The sequence below is a fragment of the Penicillium digitatum genome, chromosome 4 (assembly GCF_016767815.1).
Source record: "Penicillium digitatum chromosome 4, complete sequence".
NCBI classification, from domain to species: domain Eukaryota; kingdom Fungi; phylum Ascomycota; class Eurotiomycetes; order Eurotiales; family Aspergillaceae; genus Penicillium; species Penicillium digitatum.
Genome location: NC_089387.1, coordinates 1,106,100 through 1,130,600, shown reverse-complemented (window position 1 = coordinate 1,130,600; position 24,501 = coordinate 1,106,100). Strand labels below are relative to the sequence as shown.

Below are 24,501 nucleotides of genomic sequence, written 5' to 3'. Positions count from 1 at the left end.
TTGCTTGACGGCTGATGTTCTACACAGATCTTTATAGACATATTAGAAGACATCTTAGTGGAGTCGTCATCAGAACGTGTCTGATGTCATCCTATAGATATTCAGATTGACCAAGTCCGGAGTTTGCACTATGATACTGATTTTGTTGTCAGATCCCTGTAGTTGCATGCAAATTCGTTTACTTTTATCTGCACCCACGCGGTGTCCAGCCTCATTGGAACTTAGTATAGATCAGGGATCAGTTCGAATTGGTGCAAGCGAGGACACGTCCACCTACATAGCCATCTCGAACACATTCTCATGATTTGTACAAACAGCGAATTAGTCGAACCTCCCCCTCCCTCCCTTTTGAGTCATGATGGTTGAAAGCTCCCAAGTGTTGAATAAATCCTCCCTGTAGATGCAGATGCTGATCCATAACCCCGTCTATGCCTTGTGGTTGAACCCAATTGTTGTTGAATGGCACGTTAAATGATTTCTGACATCAGTCCACGCATGCAAAAGCCAAAAAAAAAAAAAAATTAGAGACAAATGATAGAGAAGGAAAAAACCCCCCCGCCGGAGAAACCAAAAGTGTCAAATCACTTTCCATGTTCTTTTCTTAGTCGTGTTTTTCCAGTCCGTAACCTCCAATGCCTTCAAGGGACTGGTAGGTCTTGGCCTGATTACCACGACCATTCCGGGGACCTCTGGCCTGCATATCCTCCTTGAGCCACTTAAGGACGAGCTCTCCAAGGCGACTATTTTCCGAAGTCCATTCAGGGACTTGTTCATGGAATGACTCAACACTACCTAGCGCCTTGACCTTGCCCAAGTGCATGTGTGCCAGATGGGTAGGCCACTGGGCGAGATTATCCAAAATATGGGTGGCATAAACAATAGTGCAGGCACGGGTTTCAGTCTCCCGTTTCAGGAAAGCCAGGAAATTGCTCCTGGACAAAAGGTCCAGATCGACAGTGATCTCGTCGAGCAGCAGAATCTGCCAAGGTCGCAGCAAGCCCATAGCCAGCTGCACACGGCGGCGTTCTCCATCTGAGACGGCATGCATGCGCCAGCGCAGATCGACATCAAGGATATCGATCAGCTCATCCCGGCGCTCTGGGTAAGCATTTCCGCCGACGGAGGCGAGCAGCGTCGGCACATCGATATCTGTGCGGACTATGCTGTTCAATACCCACTCGACTCCCAGGTAGGTCACACCATCTAGGCTATCCTTGAAGGGGTCTTTGCCGCCAATGGCAATGGTGTTATTGGGTGCAAGGCGCTTTCCTGAGAGGAGGCGGAGGAGGGTGGTTTTCCCCGCTCCATTTGCTGTACGTTTAGGTTAGTCTTTGAGATTAATCTAATACAGGAATGGAATTAACTCACCGCCGATCAGTAGAGTGCGGCTTCCAGTTGGTAGGCTCATGGATACATCCTCCAGGCCACTGGAGCCATCTTGGAACTTGTACGAGAGGTTTTGTACCTCAATGTTTGGGAGAGTGGAATTGATATCCGCCATAACGACTTTGGGAAAATGAAAACCCCGTGAGAACCACGAGTTCGACGGTATTGAAATGAAGAAGATCAAATGAGTCAGACAAAGTTGATTCGAATTAATCTAAACTGAACGATGAGACGATCCCGTCATGGATGAGGTAACCCGCGTGATAACCGATAACAACTTTTCTTTCCCCCCACGTCGCAATGATCATAGCGGTATGCTCTCAGCTCTCCGATCTATTTGGCACGGTCAAAGAATCATGAATCCGCTCATAGCTGTTGTCGGTGCCACAGGCACAGGCAAATCAAAGGTAATGACTCCAAGTCCCGCGTATCTTCCAAACATAATGACTGATGGCTGTAGACAGCTTGCAGTGGACTTGGCCTCTCGGTTCAATGGTGAAATCATCAATGGCGATGCAATGCAGATGTACTGTGGCTTGCCGATCATAACGAACCAGATCCCGATAGATGAACGGAACGGCATCCCTCACCACCTCCTCAGTTGTATTGATCTAGACGCGGAAGCATGGCGCATAGGGCTGTTCAAGCGAGAAGCCCTCCGAGTGATCGATGACATCCGCACCCGTGGCAAGGTCCCAATTCTTGTTGGTGGCACCCACTATTATACCCAAGCAGTACTGTTCAAAGAACAGCTCGTGGGCGAAGGAGTGGACGACGAAGGCGAGCGGGAACAGCTCACGGAATTCAGCTCCACATCGAAGCAATGGCCAATTCTAGATTCATCCCCTGAAGTTCTCTTGGAGAAGCTGCGCGAGGTGGATCCCGTCATGGCTGCGCGATGGCATCCGAGAGATGCACGGAAAATCCGGCGGTCGTTAGAAATCTATTTTCAGACAGGACGGAAAGCCTCGGAGATTTATAAAGAGCAATTCTCCCAAAAACGAAAAGCGATAGACCAGGAGGAAGGACTGCTACGGTTCGAGAATACATTGGTGTTTTGGGTGCATGCAGAGAAGGAGGTCCTCAATGCGCGCCTGGATGCGCGTGTCGATGACATGGTGAAGCAGGGCTTGATGGCCGAGGCGGAGAAGATGTCAAATTACTTGCAGGAAAAAGCATCACAGGGGATTGAAGTTGACCAAACACGGGGAGTCTGGGTGTCCATTGGATTCAAGGAATTGGCGCCATACTTCAAGGCTATCCAGGAAGGGAAAGCAAGCGAGAAAGAGATCGAAGATCTGAAACGGAACTCTCTTGAATTAATTCGGATCGCTACTCGACAGTACGGAACATCGCAGGTCAAATGGATCCGCAATAAACTCTGGCAAGCACTCACAGAAGCCGGAGAGACACATCGTCTTTATCTCCTGGACAGTTCTAATGTCAGCGACTGGAGCAAGTGCATCACTGAGCCATCCGAGGAGATAATGCAACTGATGCAGCAAAACAAGCCGACTCCGGATCCCAAATCTCTTTCGCAGCTGGCAACGGCGGAGTTCGGCGCGAAGGAGGCACAGGCCAAAAAGCGCGTACAGACAGATCCGATCGGGAAGTGCTATACCTGTGATGTTTGCCAGAAGACTATGGCATCGGAGGATCAGTGGCATATTCATCTGAGTAGTCATCAACACAAAAGGGGACTGAAGTCTGCGAGTAGGAGGGCACAGCGCGATGAATATTTCCGAAAGAGGGAATTGGAAGCGCAGGGGATCCAGGCTCCTGAAACTGGACCTGGGTCATGAGTTATTGCATTGCATAGTCAAGTATAGACTAAGGATCATACAAATACCCAAAGCTCTTCTGTTATTTGAACAACAAAGATGATTTTCCGTGTAAAACTCGGGTGCAGGTCATCCCTAGGACGTTTCCCCTGGGGTTCCTTTGGACCACCAATCGCCTCAGGTTGAGCGTAAGACCAAATAGGAAGGTTCTAGTACGTTGAAACGAGAGGCCGTTGCAAGATTTCATTTATTGCAATGACATACAAGCGATAAAGGTACATCGACACTGCCCAGCATGCATTAGACCTTCCAATCACGAACTTGCAGAGGCTGTGGTTGATCGCCAGGCCTTGAAAGCAGACGAAAGAATATCGCCATATCCTTGCTCCTCAACTTGATAGACCTCGATGACCGAAGACTTCTGCTTTCTCCGAATTCTCCACGTCCCTTCCCGGTTGATGGTCTGCTTAAGCCCTGAAAGTTGTGTCAGTGCTGCTATAAAGTCATCAAGAAGAACACGAACATTCTAAGAACGCCCCGGTGAAATTGATGCAGACGTTTCCATCCCAAGAGCGGCGGCCAACACTTGACACTTTGCCGGGAATGCTGGCTGTGTCCAGCTCCTCTAAGCTACGACAAATGCCATTTTCATCACGGAATCCCACGATGATCTTGGGCACACCTAGCAGGAATGACTGTGCCCAAAACTTGAGCAATTTCCGCTCAAACTTCATCATATCGCGCTCATTGCGGATCTGAGCTGATGTCTTCAGCTCAACCCAGTTAATGGGACTTTCTTTCCGCGATGGCTTGCTGTCCCAGACTAGAAAGGAAGTTAGCATGAGAAATAGCTACAAGAGCTAAGGTAAACATACTGGCATCAACCTCTCCACCAAGTATCATACGCACGTTACCGATCCCGGTGCGAACAACGGAACAATATTGTGCTGCGTTGTTGACAACTTCGTTCTCGCGGCCTTCGATCTCTTCACGGGTTGATTCATTCCACGTCTTTGAAAGCACAGCCAGCTTTTCAAATTTATAGCCTAGGAATGTTAGTTTGTTCAAACATATATTTGTATGGGTTGTTTTACACACCCCAATACATCATCAGTTCTTGCGGTGCCGTTCCAGGTGGCGATCCTCGCTTGCATTGGGTCTCTTTCTGTTGATTCTTATACTCGTTGTTCTCTTCGATGAATCTAAAACAAGTCAGCACCTTAAATGGCAAGCTCGCCAGTTGAAAAAAAAATTACACACATGGTGCCCTATAATAGACATTAGATCATGGAAACTGGACAGTCTTGCTGGGATTGATGTCGTACCTGGAAACAAGTTGCATTCATCTCGAAGCTAGAGAGAGCGCATGGTTAGATACACAGCGCGCTATGGTGGTGATAGAAAAGGGTTACAAACCCATTCATGTTATCAAAGGGAGCTGTTAGAATCTGCATATAGGAGTCAGATTTAAATCGAAATTGGATGATAATCCGCGCTAGAGTTCAATTCAACACACACCTTGGTCATCATTCCTCTCCATGTAACGACGTCGACATCACACTTCTTCTCCGTTTCTTTCTCATGAGCAATCAGAGTATCAAGTAAAGCATCCAAGTGCTCATCTGGGACATCATTGAGCTTCTGGAATGTCTCATAGCCCTTGTTCAGGTCTGCAGGGAGAGCTGGCGTGTAATAGTAGGCCATGGACGAATCACCCAGGGAAAAACGATGTTGGTCATCATAAGAGAAGCAAGCAATTTCCTAGCACCAGGTGAGTTAATTGTTCTCCTATGTTTGACATAGCGCCAGGTCTTTGGCTTACCCTTGGTCTCCGGATAGAGGTATTTGCGCCGCCGAAGCGGTGCAGGGGCTGGATATTGAAGGTCGACCAGTTCATGATGAGCTTGTTGCACTATTGAGTGATAGACAGGGTCGAATGAAGAAGAGCGATCACTTGGTCCTTGATATAGATTGTCGTGACCTGGGTAGCTCGTATCGTCGTTTGGGAGGTTCGAAATAGCGTGGTAATTTCGTAAGATCGCCGGAAACAGGGGGTCAATAGGACGAACAGGTTCCAAACAGCAGAGATCAAGATTTAGCGTAAGAATAAGGCTTGTAGTACCAGCTACAAAGCAACAATAAAAGGTATTCTTGAGGAGATACCGGAGATGCCATGTTCTCCAGGGCTCTGAGCGGACTGCCGCGTCCCCACCAAGTCTCATCCAACTCCCCGCGAACATTCTTGCACTGCGCACTCTGCTTGATAGCGTCCTTGATTTCTACTTTTCTATGATTTAAATGTTCATCGCATCATTTTAGTCGACAATGGCATCTCGGATTGACAAGGTCATCGCCCGCCAGCGAGAAAAGTGAGAATCCCACCTGGCCTCTAACCACCTTAGACCACTTCCGGCCTGGAAGGATCCCATTCTGACTTTTTTGGTTGTCCATAGGATTGCGGATGGAGCTTACTACGAGGCTCACCAGCAACTACGTGTTATTGCTGTCCGATATATCAAGCAGTCCAACTACGATGCTGCGGCGGAGATCCTGGCTGGTGGCGCCAAGGAGCTATTGAAAGCTGGTTCTCAGCAGGGTGCATCGGCTAGTGGTGGAGACTTGGCCATAATGTTGGTGCTGGAGGTATACAATAAAGCCGAATGGGAGATCTCAGGCGGTGCTGATGATGCAGAGGGCCGTTCTCGGAAGAGTGAGTCTATCCAGCATGTTTTGATGACTGGGGGTTGAATACTGCAGCATGCGGTAGTCTGTCTTGGTGCTTCAGTTTGTCTTAGTAGCAACCACGGAACTAGCACTGCTAACTTGTATACTCTTGTTCTTCAGAGCGTCTGATCGAGCTGCTGCGCGAATTCCCATCAGACGAACCTACACGGAAGAGATTCATCCAAGAAATGATTGGATGGAGCGCAAAGTTTGGACCACTTGAACGAGGAGATCCGGATTTACATCATGCTGTTGGCTCAGTATACGCCGAAGGTGAGTTGTATCGGAGCGCAAGGTTTGATACATTCTAATCTAGTGCCTCAGATAACGAGCCGTACGATGCCGAGAAACATCTCACCCTAGGCACCTTCGAGTCAGCTGAGACCCTTGCAAAGCTCGAGTATGAGTGGTACACCAGCGACGAGCCGCACACCGCAGCGATCTATGCGTCACGCGCAGTCTTCCCGTACCTTCTCACTGGAAATATCCGCAGCGCCAACAAAGCCTTGCTGATTTTTACTTCGCGGCTTGCAGCAGCCAATCCTCAGCTCGCTGTGCAGGATGTCAGCAGTGCCAGCTCCGACGCCCGGGTGTTTCCTGCCCTACCTTTGGTGAACTTCATTAGCATGTTGCTGTTGGCTATCCAGCGCGGAAGTGCCGATCTCTTCCGGCAGCTCACCGCACATTATGCGGCACAAATTCGAGAAGTTGGTATCTGGGACGATGCTCTGGCTCAGATTGGCGAGCAGTACTTCGCCATCAAGATCCCCCGGCAAGGAAACCCCTTGATGGATATGATGAGTGGAATGTTGTTTGGAGGAGGTCAGAACAAGACAGGTGGCAGAGGAGCCTCGCAATCCAGAACTGTGAAGAAGGTCGAGGCGCCGCCATCGAGTATGGAGCTTGATTAAGAGACCAATTGAGTGGGTCTTTTGTGGCAGGCCTTTGCAGGAAATATATCTAACTGAGAGTGTAATGAGATCAATATGCATGCAGCAAGCGCAGCCCTGTCTAATTAGAAATCAAGTCCTTCTCAGGCTCAAACATCCAATTATCCTCATCCAATGATGCCGCCTTTTTGCGTAGGCTCTCATGCACCATATTTAGAATCTCTGTTTCCGATCAGTATATGACCACAGAAAGGACAGTCGGACTGAAGATCGGACTGTAACTTACCATCAGGTTCACCGTTCGATTGTCTAGTTCGGTGTCGAACCATCATCTCCACAAGAGCCACCTCGAACTCTTAGTCAAGTGTTAGCAGATTATCGTCATAGAGGAAATCAACATTGTGTCAAAATCATACTTTCTTTGTCCCGCCCAGTGAGTTCCGAAGACTCGAATGCTCCATCCCCCGGGGCAAGTTCAGCCAGTTCCTCTCCATCCTCTCCGACCAGAGCCTGCGGCAATGTCGGAATCTCAAGCTTGTAGCTGCCATTCTTGTCCCGAACCACAATCTCCTTATTCTCCGCAGTTTTGAATGGTCGAGTCTGTGGCCCCGAGTCCGAGAATGTAGGCTTTAGGCGGTGCGAGGGGCGATTGGAAAGGCCATTGTGATTCTGAGGAACTGCGCCATTGGGTGGTCCTGCGGAAGCAGGTCGACGGCTGAGGTTCCCATGGAAGAGGTTGCGACGTACAGAGGTATGGTTCATGATTCCAGATGGCTGAATGACTATGACTATACACAGCACACTTTGTGTCTTCCCTGTTGTGTTTGGCCGGAGGTTCTGAGTCTGCGGGGAGCCGTGCACGTCGCGGAGGACGCGTGAATATTTTGAGGAGCAGGTTGGGACCTGCTATACGTGTCAAAGGATGTAAGATGGAGGGAAAACTGTCATTCCCTGGGTTCTAGGTATTAAGAATAAATGTTGTTGGGGGCGAAGAGAGGAAGAATGGCGCGGAATGAAGTAAATGGGAAAAGAAATGACCGCGACAACGCCAGTATTGAACCAGTTGACTTCCAAAGATGTTATTGAGATGATACAAAACCAACAAAATAAAACTAATAGCTTCACTGCCTCAATGCCTCAACGCCGAACATCACAGCGAAGTGCACAGGCCTGCTGATAAGCCGTTATCGCGTCTCCCACGCGTGCTTCTTTCGCGTCTCCCCTTCTTCACTTTGATATCACCAAATTACTCACAATGGTTCAAGCTGAATCTTCCTCAACTGCTTCTCGCAATGGTGCCAAGGCAAATACTGCTGGTGCCCCTGTGGACTATGAGCTCCCCTGGTAGGCTTTTCTTTCACGATAATATCCGGCAGAGCTAACCTTTGGCTTGTCAAAAGGGTCGAGAAATATCGCCCAACCTTCCTCGATGATATCGTCGGCAACACTGAAACAGTAGAGCGATTAAAGATCATTGCTAAAGATGGTAATATGCCGCACGTCATTATCTCCGGCATGCCGGGTATTGGAAAGACCACTTCCGTACTATGTCTGGCGCGGCAACTTCTGGGAGATGCGTACAAGGAGGCAGTTTTGGAGTTGAATGCAAGTGATGAGAGAGGTTGGTTTTGGCATAATTGCTCCCATGACTTTGTCGAGACTGATCCTATGGTCTAGGTATCGATGTGGTGCGGAATCGAATCAAAGGGTTTGCCCAAAAGAAGGTTACCCTGCCCCAAGGACGCCATAAGTTGGTTATCCTTGATGAAGCCGATAGGTTTGTTCTCGTCGCACTTCGGTTTTGGCCATTGAACTCACATCTCCCCGCAGTATGACCGCCGGTGCTCAACAAGCCCTGCGACGAACTATGGAAATATATTCCTCTACCACACGCTTTGCCTTTGCCTGCAACCAATCGAACAAGATCATCGAACCCCTTCAATCCCGTTGTGCCATTCTCCGGTATGCCCGGTTGACAGATGCTCAGGTTGTGAAACGGTTGATGCAAATTTGCGAGGCGGAGAACGTCGAACACTCCGAGGATGGAATTGCTGCACTTGTTTTCAGTGCGGAGGGTGACATGCGTCAGGCTATCAACAACCTGCAGAGTACTTGGTCCGGTTTCGGTTTCGTCAGCGGAGACAATGTTTTTCGAGTAGTCGATAGCCCGCACCCGGTTAAAGTCCAGGCCATGATCAAGGCTTGCTGGGAAGGCAAGGTGGATGTGGCACTAGAGGGTTTGAATGAGCTATGGTATGTTCAAATCATCCTTGCTTCGACGTGGTGGAGGCTTCTAATCAGTTTGCATGTACAGGACCTTGGGTTACTCTTCTCACGATATCATTAGTACCATGTTCCGAGTCACCAAGACCATCCCCACGTTGTCCGAGCATTCCAAGCTAGAGTTCATTCGGGAGATTGGATTCACGCATATGCGCATCCTAGACGGTGTGCAATCACTGCTTCAACTGAGCGGCTGTGTGGCAAAGCTTTGCAAGATAAATATGAAACCCGATCTGTTCGAGCCTCCCAAGGCTTGAGACTCAAAAATGCTTGTCTCGTTGCATATTCCCACGGCGTTGGTCATTTTAGGTGACTCTGGAGGCAGGTATCCCATCAAGCTGCATCATGAGTTACGCCCACCAAATATTATCCCCTCAATCAGTTCAATCTTCAGTCTGCGAGTTGACCCAATTTCATATTCTGCCTATCTCCTATGTAGCTTAATTGGATTTGTCGACATGCCTTTTCCAGATCTTCTCAATAACTGTAGAAACCCCCAGTACCTTCTCTTTGTGGTGATTCTTCCCGACGATCTGTAGATTCACCGAGTCTCCATCCACCTGGGTTCGCGTCGCAATAATTCTAATTCCACTCATCATTACCGTTTCTTGGAATATGAGGCTCCGAGGGCAACTCATCCAGCTCAGCCCTCACTCTATCCACTGGAAAAGTCAAAGTCGGATAGTCCAGAAAATTTCAAATTTCAGTATAGCCAACCCAACGGATATTCCGATGAGACACAGTCGTATGCGGCAAAGTAGGATCCAACAGAACATCGACAGCCCGACCTGACAGAAATCGCACCGCATTCCATTTATCCAGATATTTCTTTTGCACCGCAGCTGTTTGCTTGCTCAACTGCCAATACTCATAAACTGAGATCGCCTTGCTGCGGTTAGCCAGTCCTTCAACGTGAGGAACAAACGGCTCACCGGTAGCGGCTACAAATTTCCTCATCTCCATCGACCCTGTAGAAAAGATCCATAATCTCAATGCATCCCGCATGGTCAGATTGGCCCCATACCACAACCTCGTAGCCCTGTGCTTGAAGCACAGCTGAGAGTTCTAGCAAGGCGCGTGCAACAGGCGGGTGGACCTTTACCACGCCGTCATCCAGAATTAAGCCAATGACCATAAGTCAGTCTTGGAGTGTGTGGAAGGCAATATCATTCTAGGGAAGAGGAGCGTATCGTGGATCGAGATTCCAGGGCTGACTGTTCGCTATCAGCCGGCTCATGTAGCAGATGGGACATGCTCTTGGTTTTCGGTGGAGACGGGTACGCCCTAATAAGGAAGTCGAGCGCTCTGTGGAAAAAAACAAGTGCATGTAGGTGAAGAGAAAGGAAGGGCAGTTTTGTTCACGGCGGTTGATGCTTGCGCTTGGTTTGAAGCCACACAAACCCATGGTAGACTGTGAGATTCTTATGCTTCCGCCGATATCAATTCCGACTCCAAATCGTGATCCATACAATGTCAACAATGCACCTTCACCACCCGTTGAGCCACCAGGTGGGGAAAAAAAAGGATTGCGAGGATTGATCGTGAGCCTACAGAGAGGATTCTCGGTTTCGGTCCCCTGGAGGTAGAGTCCAACTCCAACTCGGATGCTGCCAGTGATAATCGTGAACGAATTCTGATACGCTGCAGAAGGTTTGTCTTCGCTATGACGATGGCGCTCATGTTTTTCAAGATCTGCCCAAGTACTACATCTTCCTGGGCCGAGGCGAAGGGACCTGCCCGCATATTGCAGGGCTGTGTCAATACCTTTGACGTTGAATTGGCCTTTTAGCATGATTAAAATTCCATACAGGGGACCCTTGAGCTTTCCACTATCTGCAAAATCGGTGTCTAACTGCTTTGCCTGTTCGATGGCATCTTCGAACAGAATCTCAGTCAGACTGTTTTTCTATATCAGATCTTATCAGTGGATCGGTAAGGAATGAAAATGGAACGGAGAATGTAAGGCACATACCAATTGATGTGCTACCGTAGTCCTGTCGATGATATTAGGAAATGACCTGTTCCAACCCCCGATCAAAGACAAACCATACCGTTGGAATACATCATGATCCCCTGTTCTGCATGGAACTCCCTTTCTTAATTGATTCCAGCAGAGCCGCAATATTGTCGATATCTGTGATCTTTTGAATCAAGGGATCTTCTAGTCGAGCATGCTCCTTGGGACTCTGTACTGGCGGTAGAGGTTGAGCTACATCGACCAAATACGGTGCGAGGAGTTGGTCTCTGATGAGCCATTTCTGAGAGACACTTTCTTCCCAAGTGTATAAGCTGCCCATGTATGAATTGCACTTGCACGAGCCCTATTGGAGGTCAAGACTAGCTTTTTAAAGTCTTTTCGGACTGCTGTCCGAGGGCCTTATCAAGTGGAGACGTAGCACACTTTCATCAATTACCACTTGGGCATATTTGAAGTAAATTTTTTTCTCTCTTTATCGACCCGAAATTTGCCGTATTTTTCATTTCTCCCATAGTCATTTTGCATAATGATCTTTTGAATCCGATGAAAACATTAGAGAAGAGGAAGATGATAAGACGGAAAGGCGGGGGGGCCAATTGGCCATGTGGGTCAAACCTTCTTCAACCTCACTAGATTTTATGTTTCAATCTCTCTGCCTGAGAGAGCTATAGCTCTACATCAGATGCACACGATACTTCAGGAAGATGGAAGCTAGAAGATCTCCGACCGGCGCCACTGCCACTGGCGCTATTCGATCAAATAAATCTGCTATCGCCAAGAGAGCATGCGACCAATGCAAATTCCGCAAGATCAAGGCAAGACATCCACCCCCCCCCCCCCCCCCCCCCCCCCTTTATGTATCAAAAATGACACTGAGCATACTAACTTACCTCCAGTGTAGCTTGTCACAGCCCTGCAAGGCTTGTGAGTCCATGGGCTTTGAGTGTACATTCCTTCAACCACAGAAGAAGCGTGGACCAACCGGGCAGTGAGTAATGGCCCGTGACTGTGAATAGTATCACTCACTGACTGGGATAAAGTCGCGTGTCGCAAATTCGACAACAGCAAACTATTATTACTCCTCAAGAAGAATCTAAAAATGGCTTCCAATTCCAAACTCCGACCTCATCGGTGGAGTCCGGACAAGCCGGGTCTCTGCCCGGAGTACCTTGGACCCCCACTCATGGTCCAGCCACGATGCCTCTAGAAGGCACCGGAGGACTAGCGCCTTCAGGTATACCACCTCCAATGGCAACCTGGGGTGAGGAAACCACATCTATAGATTCTCACAGCAACAGCGCCAGCGGCATGAGCTGGAATGATCGGAATGACGTCGAGTACTGGCTTCCAGATAATCTTGATTCTCAAGTCCCTGTTTTTGAATACCCAGGAAGTAATGTATATCTCAGGCCATCTCTTCCATCTATCATTCAACCAGTTCCCGATGCTGGGGCCATGGGAATGCCCCCGCAGGAAGCTCCAAATTTGCCATTCTCACCAACCGTGGGGTCCATGCACTCAGATACCCAGGAGAGTGATGCAGTATGGCCATCCACCATCAGCGAAGCGAATATGATCCCTTGGATTGATGTCTACTTTGATCGGCTACATCCGACCTTACCTGTCCTCAACCGATCATCTCTGTATACATCAATGATCACACAGGAACATCGCAAGAATTCTCAATTTGGGGCCATGCTCTTGTCTTTATGTGCATTCTCGCTCACACAGCCAATCGAAATCAATGAGCGGCAGACAACCTCATCTCGAGCTCTGCAGGCACGAGCTATGATGAACGCAGCGACCAAAATGCGAAGCTGTTCAGATTTTGGCGAGAACCCAACCCTTGAAGCTGTCCTGACAAGCTTTTTCCTCTTTGGCTGTTTGTTTGGAAGTAACCAGCACAACGCAGCGTGGCTCCGGATACGGGAGGCACTAGATCTTGCAGCCACGCTGGGATTGAATGATCCCGAGTCATATCAGGATCTGTCTGGGGAAGAGAAAGGCCAACGACTACGAACGTATCTCGTCCTCTCTATTACGGAAAGGTAAGCAAACAACCAACTCCATCAAAATCAACTCGCTGACCACCAGCTTCAGAGCCTATGCTTTGCAACGGCGCCACCCAATCACTTTCTGGGGGAAGCCAGGATTTACCATGCGATCAGTGCATGACTTTATCCAAAGCGCCACGCATAGCGTCGTGTCTGGCATTATGGTCCACAATGAGAAAGACGCCGAGGGGATGATGGGTCTCGCACGAATGATGGAATTATTCGATGCCATTGACGAAGATGTCATTGATTGCTGGAACCGCCGATGTGATAGCAGCAGTGGGTACTGCCAACGGCTCACCGAAGTCAAGGCACTCTCCATCCACCAAAACCTCAATCGAGTCAACCAAGCCGAACGATATCGCGGCTATGACTGGTTCGAGCGAGCCAAGGGAGGCCGTGGCGAAACCAGCAATGTCACATTTGCCATGGGCCTACGAGAGACCCAAGCAGCGGACGTGTTTATTACCCAGAAATGGCTCCAGAACCGTGTCTGGCTCCTCTCCTCAACCCACGGGCTTCTGAGTGCCCATTCGGAACATCCCGAGCTCACCTTCGGATATGCCGTATCCGTTGCTGAAACTACTCTTCAGCTGTGTCAGTCATTACGATTGAGCTCCATGGAAGCCCATGGCATCGGTCTGGTAGGTAACCCTGCTCTCATCTATATCCTGTGGATGTGTAGGTTCGGCTGTTCAACTTGACTCCATGCTTACAGCTTAATTTCTAGACCGAAAAACTGTACGATATCGCAATCTGCGCAACGAACATCTTATGCAATACAAGCCCGTCTTACGGGGTTGGCCCGAACATGCCCGTCAATTTCACCGAAAGAATACCAGCAACCACGACTTCTATGCCCCAGAGTCTTGTAGAAGACTTTTTGTTACTCATGACCAGCTTCCGCGGTGGAAACCACCCCTATCTGGAGAAGTATAGAGCTCATCTACGCTCGCTACAGATTATGGAACCCAAAGCGCCGGAGTGGCCACAACGATGACTAAAACTCCTCAAGGGGCCCCAGGGGGGGGGGGGGGGGGGGGTTTGATTTGGCCCGAGTGATCTTCTTTAATTTCTATGAGACAGGTCTTGGAGTTGTGTGATTTCCTTTTTTTAGACCTCATTGGCTCATGTTCTACATGGAAAAATTATTTTTCACTGGATTCTGCAGTGTACCAATAGAGCGAGTTTAACTATACCCAACTTGATATATTTCCCTGGGACAATGCAAGGAGTACAGAGCGTTTGCTCTTTAGGTATATTAATGCACTATGATATAAACAGATGAGCTGGCTGGGTCACGCCAAACGTTTTGACGAACGGGACCTCAGCTCCAATGAAGTCTCATACGACCTCCACTTCCACATGGGGATCTTAGCCGCGTACATCTCATCGATCTCAGAAAAAGTCCGACCACGTGTCTCCGGCATGAAGAAGTAGAAAAAGACAATGATGGCAGCCATGCATCCAGCAAAGATGAGATACGTCTTCGCGCCAAGATTTGCCGCATCCGCCGAAGTCAGCTGCGGAACAGCGAGAGTGGTGATAACGGCGGTGGTTTGTGCACAGGCAATCGTGTAGGCCATGGTGTGGTGGCGGAGTTTCGGAGTTGCCATTTCGGAGGGCATGAGGTTCGACAGCGAGAAAAACGAAGCTGCCCAAAAGAAATTGAATACAAAGGACAACGCCGCGATACCTATCGTGGCTTTCTTGTTGCCTCTATTGAAGGCTAAGCCACCGGCCACGGCGTCAATTACGAATAGAATCCCCATTCCGACGAATGCTGTGGGACGTCGACCGGCACGATCGATGACAAAGGGTGCGGCAATGGTACCGGCTAATGTGCAACCGGATGAAATGATTGTCAGGACGAAGGGGTCTGCAATACCCAGCGCTGTGAGGAAGACGGTTGTGTATGTCGTTGAAAGAATGACACCTGATATTTGATTAAGAGAGAAGATCGAGCCCGCAGTCAGGGTACGCTTGAGGTGTTGTCGCTGGAAGATGTGCCAGAACTTAGTCTGAGCGTGTAATTGGCGCTCATTTTCTTCAGACAGCCTCATGAGATGAAGTTCATCTTCAACCTCGTCGTCGCTGAATCCACGCAATCTCCGTAGGCTGTGTCGAGCGTCTGCTATATTTCCCTTCCCAGTCAGCCATTGTGGGCTTTCTGGGAGGGTCACTGTCAGGAAGAGGAGAAGCACAGGTAGGGCACACTGTACAGCCATTGGGATCTGGTACGATAGGTTCCCATGGATCTTTTCCGTTCTGAAGACCACAGCGGTCCCTACCACGCCGGCCATTAGATTCAAGATGTTCATTGAACTGACACATCTTCCACGTATAGAGGCGGGAACCACCTGAAAGTTAAGAATGAGTGAGATTGAACATGAAATACGGGGGAAAGGATCAATACCTCGGAGATATATAAAGGAGCAGTTGCACTTATGATACCCAAGGCAACCGAATTGATCGACCGACCTCCCACAAAGGCCCCCAAATTTGGCGCAAAGACCTGTAGCAATCCGCCACCTATAGAGATGATATATGCAACAATCAACGGCCATTTGCGACCAAAGTGGAAGTTCATTGGCGAAGCAAGCAGACCTCCAATCACGGAGCCCACCAATGGAAGAGAGAAGACCAGATTTTGATTGCGAGCCGTGAGGACATACTTCCCCGTGACTGGGTTAGGTCCTTGGAATTTCTCAACCTGCATAGGAATCAGCATCGATCATCTGTTTGTGATGATTTGCAGCACCCACAAAATCCGGCAATGCAGCAACTGGAGAAATGATTTTGTCGTCGAATCCGAACAAGAATGAAGCGGCACCAAATACTGTACACGCGAATATTAATTGGACATTGATGGCTTGGGACTTTCGACGCGACTCCAAGTCCGGGTAATCGACATGTGTTGTTTCAGTTGAATCACACTTGCAAGACATGATGCGTACGAGGTTACAACCTCGACGACACACTTCCATAGGGAATTTAGACTCTATATCGATTCATGTTGAATATGGTGATGGGGTAGAAGAGGAGGTTCCCCGGATCCCCCCGGATTTCCAAAAAGTTCCCCTTCCCCCCCGGATTTTTGTTTGCGAGTTTCTCCGAGAATTCCCACTTCAGCTTGCAAAGGGGATGCATACCTCATGGACTATCTATACTAATATATGTCATAGTGTAGATAGTCCATTACCCCACCTGCGCATCAGCTCATTGACCCATTTGCCAGTTTAATTGGGATCATTTGGATTTCCCCGACAATCCTCCTGCAAATGCCGAACCTATTTCCGATTAATTCCCGAATCGGGAAATCCTGAAGTTCAAGCCTTTTCAAGATCACATCTCTGTTTTCTGTTATATCCTCAGACTGTACTTTTGAAGTCTCGGGGTATAGTCTCTCGGGGAACGCTGTATTTGGTGGGCGAAGTGGCCAGGTTTGAACTGTGATAGACCCTGGAAGTATATCCTCACCTGGTCCGACGATTCATCCACCTTTTTTTTTTTTTCTTTTGCATCAAATCCAATACTAAAAAAAAAGGAATGTCTGCTCCTGTCATGACAGCAGAGTTAGACATGCTTACACTCAAACTTCAGCAAAATAGCGGGCAATCTCCTTTCAAACCCCGTGAAGTTAATGACATGTTTCATGAACACAAGAAATTACCTCGGAATCCTACACAATGGAGACCTTCTTTCCATGTTATAGCACCAACAGGATGGATGAACGACCCTTCTGGCTTGGGGTATGACCCAGAAACAGGTTTATATCATTTGAGCTTCCAATGGAACCCACGCGGGAATGATTGGGGCAATATGTCCTGGGGCCATGCTACATCCCCGGACCTGGTGTCATGGAAGACTTCCATCGATCCCATTTTGACACCTTCCGCTGAATATGATCGCCTCGGAGTCTTTACAGGATGTCTACAGCCAACCGATATTTCCGGACAACCAGGAGCTCTCACAATCATCTACACCTCCGTTAGACATCTCCCGATACATTATACCCTACCATACACACTCGGAAGTGAGACTCTCAGTTTAGCTGTCTCACAAGATGGCGGCGAGACCTGGGAACGCCAGAACTGCAATCCAGTACTCACTGGCCCGCCTTCTCATCTTGACGTGACAGGTTGGAGAGATCCTTGGATCACAACTTGGGCCGATGGACCTCTCTCCACACACACACCGTCAACACTATATGGCTTTATATCCGGAGGAATTTGCAAGAAAACACCAACAGTCTTTGTCTATACCGTCCAAGCAACAGATCTCACCAAGTGGGATTTCATTGGCCCCTTGATCGACGTCGGTCTCAACCTACGACCATCTCGCTGGTCTGGCGACTACGGCGTGAACTGGGAGGTTGTTAATTTGATGACCCTGACCAATGACACCGGCACGTCTCGGGACTTCATCATTATGGGAGCCGAAGGCTGTGTGCCGTTGGATGCTTCAAATCAAGACGGAGCCCAAGAAGCACGTCGGAGACGGGCAGCGCGAAGCCAGCTCTGGATGTCCATCAAATCCAACGGAGTAAAGAAGGCTACTGTCAAAGACAGTCCTTTAGCCTCTTATGCATTCTCTGGCATCTTCGACCACGGCTGCTACTATGCAGCCAACTCGTTCTACGACCCTCAAACTTCGCAACATATCGTCTATGGCTGGATTACGGAAGAGGACCTGTCCGATTCCCTGCGTCATCGCCAAGGATTCAGCGGCTTGGTTTCACTTCCTCGTGTGGTGGGATTGATGACATTGAAAAATGTCAAGAAGGCACGAACCTGCCGGTTGAGTTCGATCACTTCAATTGACGCAGTCCCCGATGCACCAGGCACTGGTACCTCCACGATTTATACCATGAAGATCAGCCCAGATAGCCGACTACAGCAGCTGAGACGAAATGCCCGGGAGAGCCAGCTCGCTGACATTGCCCTGTCGACGTCACCTTCACAAACTGCTACGCTTTGGGGGACATCTAAATGGGAAATCGATGCCGAATTTTCCGTTGGCCAATCTTGTGCCCGTGTGGGGATCAAGATTCCACACACTTCTGGTAAGACTGTTAATTTTGTCCTTTTTTTACGTCTATCAATCGAACAGATACTGACATTGTTCTGCTAGATGGTCAAAACTGCACGACCCTTTCCTGGCATCCACGAAGTGAGACCTTCGAAGTCCATCGACCAATGATAGGCAACATCGATGTAAATCACGGCTATGAAACTGCTCCGCACACGCTATTTACTTCCTTGAATCAGCGTGGCGAAGAGGTCGAAGAGACGCTTCGAGTACACGCCTACTTTGACTCAAGTGTGCTAGAAGTGTTTGTCAATGATAGAACGGTCATCACCACACGAATCTACTACCCAGAAGATCATTGCTTCGAACCACTGTTCTTCGCAGAGCCTGAAGCCGAAGATTATGAACAGCCAGCTGCGGTTCTCGTACAAGCATCTATTTGGGATGGTCTTGGAGTATGAAGAATTGCGATATGCAAATATTATAAACATTATGTAAAGTATGCACCACATGTAGTAAGCAGCGTACTGGATCTCAGTAATAAAACAAGGTAGAAGCAGACGCAGCGTGGGGCATCAGGAAGCAAGCGAAGTAAGCGAAGCAATCCAAATGCACCCGCTTAGAGCCCTGGTCATCACATCGTCACCAAAAGGCTTCCATCGCAAGTGCGAATACACACACACACACACACAAACACAAACACCAAGCACAGCTTTCACTTCGTACCATACGCCTCAGCTAAATGTGCATGGGTATCAAAATCATAAGAGCAAACAAGATCAGAGCGGGCGGGGAATTACCCCAAACTGGTCAGGAACCGCGCTTCCAGAATTTCCAGCTGGGAAGATCGATCCGACCATCTCGCTGGTAAATACGCCAGTAGTAGACAGGTACACCAGTGATGATGAACGCGACGACGATGAGGGTTTGCAGGGGCTCGGAGATGACAGCTCGACTAAGAAGGAACAGGCTCACGCAGCAGAAGATGATGGGAGTGGTGATCCAGGTGCGGTAGGGACGTCCTAACTGGGGTTCACGGATACGGAGAACGATCAGGCCGAGCACGGTGAGGAAGTAGAAGGTGTATCCGGCTACACCGTAGAAAGTGACGAGGGTGCCGAACTCGCCGACGACGAGGTAGATGGTAGTAAGAGCGCCGTTAAAGCCCATGGCGTAGATTGGCGTGAAGCCGAGTTTGGAGTCATCGCCGAAGAGACGGAAGATCAACTTGCGGGCCCAGGAGCGGCGACGTAGTCGGCTGCTTGCTGGCGGGCCTTGCGGTGGGGAGTCGTGAAGACCGATACGGCCGAAAATTGAAGGGAGATAGCCTTCCGTGCCGGCTGCATAGACTAGTCGGCCGCTTGTGAAGGTGGTTGCGTTGAGTGCTCCGAAGCAGCTGGCTGAGACGACGAGAGCTAGAATCAGGGCTCCGGCGGCGCCGAATACTTTGGCACCGAATTGAACGGCGACGGTGTTACTTGCTTCAATGGTGGAGTGAGGGAGAACGAAGAAATACGAGACATTGGCGAGCAGATAGGACAGGATGACCAGGGGCATCGCCGTGTGGATGACCCGAGGCAGGTCGCGGTTAGGGTTCTTGAATTCGCCCGTCACGTAGTTGGTCTGCATGTTGTGAGTAGGAGCATTTCGGAAATATTCAAGTGTCAACTTACATTGTCCCAGCCGTCAAATGCCCACAGACCTGCATACAGGGCCACTGCAAAATCGGAGATCTCGGTGTTGGTTCCCTCGAACCATCCTGCCGTCTTCCATTCTTCATTTGCGTTTCCTCCAGCTGAGAAGCCAGTCACAGCAACTACAATGCCGATGACTGTCACTCCTAGCAGAGCAATGAACTTGAAGAACATAAAGAAATCCCCAATGCGGGTAGCGAACTTGGTAGAGATGCAGTTGAGCAGAGTCACTGCCACAAGTCCTCCAAATGCAACACCCTTGTTGATCCAAGGGTTGATATCGCCCACATCAGCGCCCACAAATGCACGAACGACATATTCGCCAAAGATAAGAGAGATGATCGCGGCAGACCCAGGTTTCAACACTAACACGGCGCACCATGCAAAAAGGAAACCTGTTAGCTCTCCAAAAATCTTGGACAGATAGATTTGCGAGCCTCCGTTCAAGGGAATTGCTCCTCCTAGCTCTGCATAGCTAGCAGCGCCCGTCCAGGCCAATATACCAGCCACAGCCCAAACGATGAGCGAGGCACCCGGCGACCCCGCGTTGGCATTGACTTGGCTCGGCGACGAGAAGATACCAGATCCAATTATCAGCCCAACAATTAGTGACAGCCCATTCAGGTATGTCAATGTTTTATTCCGCTCCAGCGATCCATCGGTGAACCCAGGCCTGTCTGCGGACGGAGTACCTAGGGGCGCGTAGCCACCTTGTGTTTGCGATAGCGGGAATAGATTGCGCCCGAAATCGAATGCTGAGGATATAGAATATGAGCTCTGAGCTCTATGCCGGCCGGTTCCTTGTTCGGTATCTGTATGCGATTCTGTGAGAGGATCTTCGTCTTCGAGGGAGAGCTTGCGGGATGAGGAGATGCCGTCGGAGGAAGAGGAGCGTGAGGACCCGCCTACGGAGCCGGGGGATGAGGATGCGAGGGAGGCTAGTTCTAGTGAATCTCGAGGTGCAGTGAGGCTGCCATTTCTGTTGCCTTGATATTTATTCGACATATTCTCTTTGTCCCCAGCGTGCTCAAGTCGTCAAAGAGACAGAGACAGAGACAGAGAGAGAGAGAGAAGAGGGCGGTAAGGTGTGTCGTCAGGAGTGGCCAAGGGAAGTCTCCATTGCCCGAAGAGAATATGGAGAATGTCCAAAATGTGAAATCTGTAGAGAGGAGAAATCTCCAAAGTGAGTTGAAGCGAAGAAGACCGCCAAGGGGGTGCTTTCCCTTGTCGATCGCCCAATCGGCTCTTGGCCTCGACCTTTGAATTTCCATCCCCCGCGATTTCTTTTTTCTCTTCACTTGCACTTCCATATGAAAAATTTATCCTCTTTATGCTGTAGACGCAGCCAAGGTCTTGGAGCTGTAGCTCGACCTATACGCTTTGCTTCAACCTCGGCAACCCCAACGTCACCAAACTTCTCCCGCTCCAACTCGCGCCGTTGGCTAAGTATCGTCTTCGTGGGCGTAACAGCAGCAGGTGCTGGCGCCTATATCAGATCTCAAAACACTTCCTCTGCAACTTTGAACCCTGAAACCTTTACCAAATACAGCCTTGTGTCACGCGAGCCAGTGTCAGCAACCAGCAGCCTCTTCACGCTGCGACCACGCAAACCCAGCGACACCAACTACGATGTTTACGAAGACGCATGGCAGACAGGCGTCTGGAGTGTGATGTTCAAGCAACCACAATTACAAATCGGACGAGATTACACCCCGCTACCTACGACGGCGGCGACGTCGCTAAGCGTCGACGACGAGAATGAGGGATGCCTGCGGTTCTTTATTCGGAAGGATCCCTTTGGAGAGGTTTCGCGCTATTTGCATAACATTGACGTAGGCGCTGATGTCGAGATGCGTGGCCCCAAGATCGAGTGCGCGATCCCGAAGGAAACGGAGGACATACTTTTCATTGCTGGAGGGACGGGGATTGCACCAGCTCTTCAGGCTGCGTATTCTCTTTTGAATCGCAAGCACACCGAGCGTCGGCCGAGGATTCACATCTTGTGGGCGAATCGGTTGAAGGATGACTGCGCTGGTGGTCACAGTGACTCGCTGAAGCCGCAGCCACGCCGGGGCTGGTTCTCGGGGTGGGTTGGCTCGTCGAAGAGCCAGGAAGCCACGTCGGAAAATGCTGTGGATGTTGTGCGAACAGAAGGCACCTCTATAATTGTGCGAGAGCTAGAGGCGCTGAAGTCCCAGTATCCCGGGCAGGTCATTGTGGATTACTATCTGGATGAAGAAAACACGTTCATAACAAAGGAGGATATTCGATGTGCTATTGCACCAGCGTCGACAAGCGACCCTCGTGAGAGCAAGAGCAAATTGATTTTGGTTTCCGGTCCTGAGGGGTTCATCAGTTACATGGCTGGGTCCAAGCTGTGGGCGCAAGGTCAGGAACTTCAGGGGCCCCTGAAAGGAGTCATCAAGGAACTGGATCTCAAAGACTGGGGTGTGTGGAAGCTCTGACCGGTTTCCCTTGGGCCCTTGGGCCACCTTTGTACCAATATCGGAATTCTTTTGTCATCAAAGCATATGTATATAGCATGGATACACTGGGAGTTATGTTGAATACACAGTCGCAACTGACCTGGACAAATTCTAGCGTCCTATTTCGTTACCCATCACATATTCCTGGCCCCATGCCCCAGGCTGAATTCGCTCAAACACCGATGTCATCTCCAAACGCACTCTACTGTGCCGTAGCAAAGTCCTCAAGGTACTTGACCAATTTCTGCACATTCTCTAAGGGAACCGCATTGTAGTTGCTGGCGCGCATACCGCCTACACTGCGGTGGCCCTTGAGGCCCTGAAGAAGACGCTTCTCGGCGCCAGCGATGAACTCTTTCTCCTTTGCATCATCACCACCGCTTACACGGAAGCAGATGTTCATGCGACTGCGGACGCTAACATCAGGAACAACCTGGTATACTTGTGGGAACTTGTCCAAAGCGCCGTAGATGAGCTGCGCCTTCTTGTTGGCGACTTCTTCCTGGCCGCTGACCTTTTGAGCGCCGAACTCGGCAATCAGGTCGGCCATGACCTGACCGGCAATCCAAAGATTGAAGATTGGGATGGTGTTGTAGAGAGAATTGTTCTTTGCGGTGGTTGCATAGTCGAGAACGATTGGGCCGGGGAGACCGCCGAGGTTCAACCGGTGGAGGAGAGCCGGGGGAGGAGTCGCAGTGTGGGGAGGGAGGAGATCCTTGCGAACGATGGCAATAGTGATACCGGCAACACCGATATTCTTCTGTGCGCCACCCTATATAATATGTTGTTAGTGTCATACTCCCATCACGCGGAGGGATCGAAGCCAACGCACGAAGATGACGGCGTGTTTGCTGACATCAACCTTTCGGCTGATGAAGTTGGAGCTCAGATCGGCGACGACGAGACGCTCATCTTCAGGATCCTGACCCTGAGCCTCCAATGACTTGGGGAACTGCTGGAACTCGACACCATCGACGGTCTCGTTGTCGCAGAAGTAGACAAACGCAGAGCCCTTGCCGCCCTCCTTCTTAGTAGGAGTCAAGGACCAAGAATCCTCAGCGGGGATTCTTCCGAACTTCCCATTGTTGGCTTTGCGAGCATCAACAGCAATATTCACGTATTTCGAGCCGATCAGTCTGCTTGCTTCCTGGGAAGCCTTGAGCGACCACGATCCAGTCACGAGGTAATCCAGCTTCAGCTCCGCATCGACCTCCTTTTGCAGTCTTTGGAAGACCAATTCGTCAACCTGGGCCTGTTCTGCATCGGGCTGTGCCTTCTTCACGTCGGCCTCAGCCCTGCGGCGGCGGCGCTCAATCCAGACGGAGACCAGGTTCTGCACGACAGAGCTGAACCCGCCACTTCCTCCTGCCTGCATGAACAGGACCTCGTAGTTATCGGGGATATCGAGGAGAGCGGTGAGGTTTGCTTTAGCATCGTTGAGGATCTTGTTGGCGGCGGGGGAGCGGTGCGAGATCTCGCCAAGTCCGAGTCCGGTGTCGTTGAAGTTGACGAATGCCTTTGCGCCGGCCTCAACGACTGCAGTCGGGAGGGGGGCTGGGCCAGCTCCAAAGTAGGAAACTTCTTGTCGGGAGGGCATGGTGTGATTATTCAAGGTGGACTGAGATCGAAGCGAAAGAATCGAAGCGGGGAGAGAAAAACTTCAAAACTGTGGATCGCCGAGGATCAACCTTGCAGGAAACGTAAGAAAAGAGATGGTTATTTATATGTTCAAATTACCAGGAGTAACTGAACTTTCCAAGTGCAGCTACTATACTGACGGAATCTATGTTTCCAACTCGACTCGATCGTTTTATAGGTCAATTCTGACTATAGCGGGGGTATGAGTCAATTCGGTATGGGCCATTGAGTCATTGACTTGAAAGTTGAAGATGGACGATGATATCTCTCAATGAGGGTTACTGAGTAAAAAGATAGCAGAGGCACATAACAGACTTACCTAGGTATCTGGAATTCTACTTGTAGGGTCTGATCTATTTGAGATCAACGTGGAACTGGCAGGGTTGATCGGCATGGTTGAACGATAGCATCGAATGGATATTCTAAAGGATAGGTGCAAGGGATGAAGCAAAACCCTCGTTCTCTAGATTCAATTGGTCTTTTCGTAAGATTCTTACTTCTTACTCCTTACAATCCCATGGAGATGAAAAAGATGACGACCGACATCGGGGGAGAG

The 24,501-nt window shown here is 49.7% G+C and overlaps 13 protein-coding genes across 13 annotated transcripts; 6 read left to right on the top strand and 7 right to left on the bottom strand.

The window, feature by feature from the left end:
• Positions 1-601: 601 nt before the first annotated feature.
• Pdw03_0377 (ABC transporter, putative) lies at positions 602-1,501 on the bottom strand (the record flags this gene model as incomplete). Its single annotated transcript, XM_014682079.1, has 2 exons — positions 602-1,311; positions 1,369-1,501. The coding sequence occupies 2 exons, from the start codon at positions 1,499-1,501 to the stop codon at positions 602-604; spliced, it is 843 nt and encodes a 280-aa protein (XP_014537565.1).
• A 185-nt stretch (positions 1,502-1,686) lies between these two features.
• On the top strand, positions 1,687-3,188 carry Pdw03_0376 (Zinc finger, C2H2-type; the record flags this gene model as incomplete). The annotated part of the gene is made up of 3 exons (XM_014682078.2): positions 1,687-1,698; positions 1,759-1,793; positions 1,847-3,188. The coding sequence occupies 3 exons, from the start codon at positions 1,687-1,689 to the stop codon at positions 3,186-3,188; spliced, it is 1,389 nt and encodes a 462-aa protein (XP_014537564.2).
• Positions 3,189-3,480: 292 nt separating this feature from the next.
• Pdw03_0375 (Protein rai1) lies at positions 3,481-5,064 on the bottom strand (the record flags this gene model as incomplete). The annotated part of the gene is made up of 9 exons (XM_014682077.1): positions 3,481-3,641; positions 3,691-3,990; positions 4,043-4,213; positions 4,266-4,369; positions 4,428-4,435; positions 4,493-4,520; positions 4,584-4,615; positions 4,686-4,928; positions 4,990-5,064. 9 exons carry the CDS (start codon positions 5,062-5,064, stop codon positions 3,481-3,483), a joined length of 1,122 nt encoding a protein of 373 aa, XP_014537563.1.
• Positions 5,065-5,492: 428 nt separating this feature from the next.
• On the top strand, positions 5,493-6,802 carry Pdw03_0374 (Uncharacterized protein family UPF0363; the record flags this gene model as incomplete). Its single annotated transcript, XM_014682076.1, has 4 exons — positions 5,493-5,536; positions 5,621-5,877; positions 6,012-6,164; positions 6,216-6,802. The coding sequence occupies 4 exons, from the start codon at positions 5,493-5,495 to the stop codon at positions 6,800-6,802; spliced, it is 1,041 nt and encodes a 346-aa protein (XP_014537562.1).
• A 100-nt stretch (positions 6,803-6,902) lies between these two features.
• On the bottom strand, positions 6,903-7,543 carry Pdw03_0373 (upf0220 domain protein; the record flags this gene model as incomplete). Its single annotated transcript, XM_014682075.1, has 3 exons — positions 6,903-7,003; positions 7,068-7,136; positions 7,198-7,543. The coding sequence occupies 3 exons, from the start codon at positions 7,541-7,543 to the stop codon at positions 6,903-6,905; spliced, it is 516 nt and encodes a 171-aa protein (XP_014537561.1).
• Positions 7,544-8,036: 493 nt separating this feature from the next.
• On the top strand, positions 8,037-9,321 carry Pdw03_0372 (DNA replication factor C subunit Rfc4, putative; the record flags this gene model as incomplete). Its single annotated transcript, XM_014682074.1, has 5 exons — positions 8,037-8,125; positions 8,182-8,402; positions 8,459-8,558; positions 8,612-9,034; positions 9,096-9,321. The coding sequence occupies 5 exons, from the start codon at positions 8,037-8,039 to the stop codon at positions 9,319-9,321; spliced, it is 1,059 nt and encodes a 352-aa protein (XP_014537560.1).
• A 597-nt stretch (positions 9,322-9,918) lies between these two features.
• On the bottom strand, positions 9,919-10,199 carry Pdw03_0371 (Amidase; the record flags this gene model as incomplete). Its single annotated transcript, XM_014682072.2, has 2 exons — positions 9,919-9,949; positions 9,997-10,199. The coding sequence occupies 2 exons, from the start codon at positions 10,197-10,199 to the stop codon at positions 9,919-9,921; spliced, it is 234 nt and encodes a 77-aa protein (XP_014537558.2).
• Positions 10,200-11,746: 1,547 nt separating this feature from the next.
• Pdw03_0370 (Fungal transcriptional regulatory protein, N-terminal) lies at positions 11,747-14,096 on the top strand (the record flags this gene model as incomplete). Its single annotated transcript, XM_014682068.2, has 5 exons — positions 11,747-11,857; positions 11,939-12,030; positions 12,083-13,090; positions 13,143-13,740; positions 13,827-14,096. 5 exons carry the CDS (start codon positions 11,747-11,749, stop codon positions 14,094-14,096), a joined length of 2,079 nt encoding a protein of 692 aa, XP_014537554.2.
• A 298-nt stretch (positions 14,097-14,394) lies between these two features.
• On the bottom strand, positions 14,395-16,044 carry Pdw03_0369 (Sugar/inositol transporter; the record flags this gene model as incomplete). Its single annotated transcript, XM_014682067.2, has 3 exons — positions 14,395-15,456; positions 15,513-15,809; positions 15,862-16,044. The coding sequence occupies 3 exons, from the start codon at positions 16,042-16,044 to the stop codon at positions 14,395-14,397; spliced, it is 1,542 nt and encodes a 513-aa protein (XP_014537553.2).
• An 874-nt stretch (positions 16,045-16,918) lies between these two features.
• Pdw03_0368 (Putative intracellular invertase) lies at positions 16,919-18,588 on the top strand (the record flags this gene model as incomplete). The annotated part of the gene is made up of 2 exons (XM_014682066.2): positions 16,919-18,161; positions 18,230-18,588. The coding sequence occupies 2 exons, from the start codon at positions 16,919-16,921 to the stop codon at positions 18,586-18,588; spliced, it is 1,602 nt and encodes a 533-aa protein (XP_014537552.2).
• A 349-nt stretch (positions 18,589-18,937) lies between these two features.
• Positions 18,938-20,826, bottom strand: Pdw03_0367 (Amino acid transporter, putative; the record flags this gene model as incomplete). Its single annotated transcript, XM_014682065.1, has 2 exons — positions 18,938-19,750; positions 19,801-20,826. The coding sequence occupies 2 exons, from the start codon at positions 20,824-20,826 to the stop codon at positions 18,938-18,940; spliced, it is 1,839 nt and encodes a 612-aa protein (XP_014537551.1).
• Positions 20,827-21,131: 305 nt separating this feature from the next.
• Pdw03_0366 (Cytochrome c mitochondrial import factor (Cyc2), putative) lies at positions 21,132-22,286 on the top strand (the record flags this gene model as incomplete). Its single annotated transcript, XM_014682064.1, has 1 exon — positions 21,132-22,286. One exon carries the CDS (start codon positions 21,132-21,134, stop codon positions 22,284-22,286), a length of 1,155 nt encoding a protein of 384 aa, XP_014537550.1.
• Positions 22,287-22,509: 223 nt separating this feature from the next.
• Positions 22,510-23,904, bottom strand: Pdw03_0365 (Phosphoserine aminotransferase; the record flags this gene model as incomplete). Its single annotated transcript, XM_014682063.1, has 2 exons — positions 22,510-23,079; positions 23,140-23,904. 2 exons carry the CDS (start codon positions 23,902-23,904, stop codon positions 22,510-22,512), a joined length of 1,335 nt encoding a protein of 444 aa, XP_014537549.1.
• Between the last annotated feature and the right edge of the window lie 597 nt (positions 23,905-24,501).